The sequence below is a fragment of the Nematolebias whitei genome, chromosome 8 (assembly GCF_014905685.2).
Source record: "Nematolebias whitei isolate Nwh7 chromosome 8, NemWhi1, whole genome shotgun sequence".
NCBI lineage: Eukaryota > Metazoa > Chordata > Actinopteri > Cyprinodontiformes > Rivulidae > Nematolebias > Nematolebias whitei.
This window is the reverse complement of record NC_056505.1, coordinates 9,304,919-9,306,131: the sequence shown is the minus strand read 5'-3', so window position 1 is coordinate 9,306,131 and position 1,213 is coordinate 9,304,919. Positions and strand designations below refer to the sequence as shown.

At 42.8% G+C, this 1,213-nt stretch overlaps 1 protein-coding gene across 1 annotated transcript in view; it reads left to right on the top strand.

Annotated features, from left to right (window-relative positions):
• Positions 1 to 1,050: 1,050 nt before the first annotated feature.
• LOC119413823 (tripartite motif-containing protein 16) overlaps positions 1,051 to 1,213 on the top strand; it is a 1,965-nt gene continuing 1,802 nt past the window's right edge. Inside the window, exon 1 of the mRNA XM_037680890.1 lies at positions 1,051 to 1,212. Coding sequence (XP_037536818.1) covers positions 1,114 to 1,212 — 99 coding nt within the window. The 5' untranslated portion in view covers positions 1,051 to 1,113. The remainder of the gene's footprint in view (position 1,213) is intronic.

Here is a 1,213-nt window from a genome sequence, read left to right as displayed (position 1 = left end):
CGTCTCATGTTTTATGATTAGTTACATTTTAATTTACATCTGTGACTGAAAACTAAACTAAACCTGAACATGTTCAAGAATTAAAAAAAAAAAACAAGATGGTCTAATGCACAAGGACGAAATGCCTCAAGTTTATAGCATGGAATATTTTTATTTAGGAGGCATTGTGTTATTGATGAGCATAAAGCATATGAAAGTAAGAACTATAAAAAATAAATTTAAAAAGATGCGAGTTGTATTCGGCAGCACGGTGACGCAACTGGTGGAGCTGCTGCCTCTCAGCGAGCAGGTCCCTGGTTCAAACCCCGGTCCAGGTCCAGGTCCCGGTCCTTTCTGGGTGGAGTTTGCATGTTCTCTCCGTGCATGCGTGGGTTTTCTCCGGAGGCTCCGGTTTCCTCCCATAAACCAAAAACATGCATGTTAGACTGATTGGTAACTCTAAATTGTCCCTAGGTGTGAGTGACAGTGAATGGTTGTTTGTCTCGTTTGTCTCTATGTGTCCCTGTGATGGACTTGCGACCTGTCCAGGGTGTCCCCCGCCCCTCGCACAGTGATTGCTGGACATGGGCACCAGTGACCCCCGTGACCCAAAATGGAATAAGCGGGGAAAGATAATGGATGGATTGCGAGTTTTATTTAGCTTTTCCTGCAGAAACAGAAATAATTTCCACCACCAGAGGGCAGTGTTTACCACACCATGAACATATACACCAATGGGTTCGTTAAAAAAATCTAATGAAAAAAAAAAACATGTTGAAATGATCAGAATACAACAATTCAATAAGTTTTAGAGTACTAAATCATTTAGTTCATTATAGGTGATATGAAAGTAATTAATTTATGAAGATGAAAGAAAAGTTGTTTTGTTCTCCACCTTGCAGTTTCTGCTGTGACTCCTCTTCCTGCTCCTCCTCCTCCTCTCAAACAGCAGTGTCACTCTGTTCACGGAGTTTCTTGTTCCGCCCCATCAGATCTACAGTTTAATGATCAGAGGAGGTGCTGACACGCCTCATTCTCTGCACAAACACATGACGTGTCGATCTGAGCTCAGACTGGTTTCAGACTGGTTTCATTTATCAGGAAGTGAAACTTCCACAGACGCTGAGAGGTGAAATGGCGCAGAAAGGAGTTCAGCTGGACAGAGAAAGTTTCTCTTGTTCCATCTGTCTGGATCTACTGAAGGATCCGGTGACTACTTCCTGTGGACACAGCT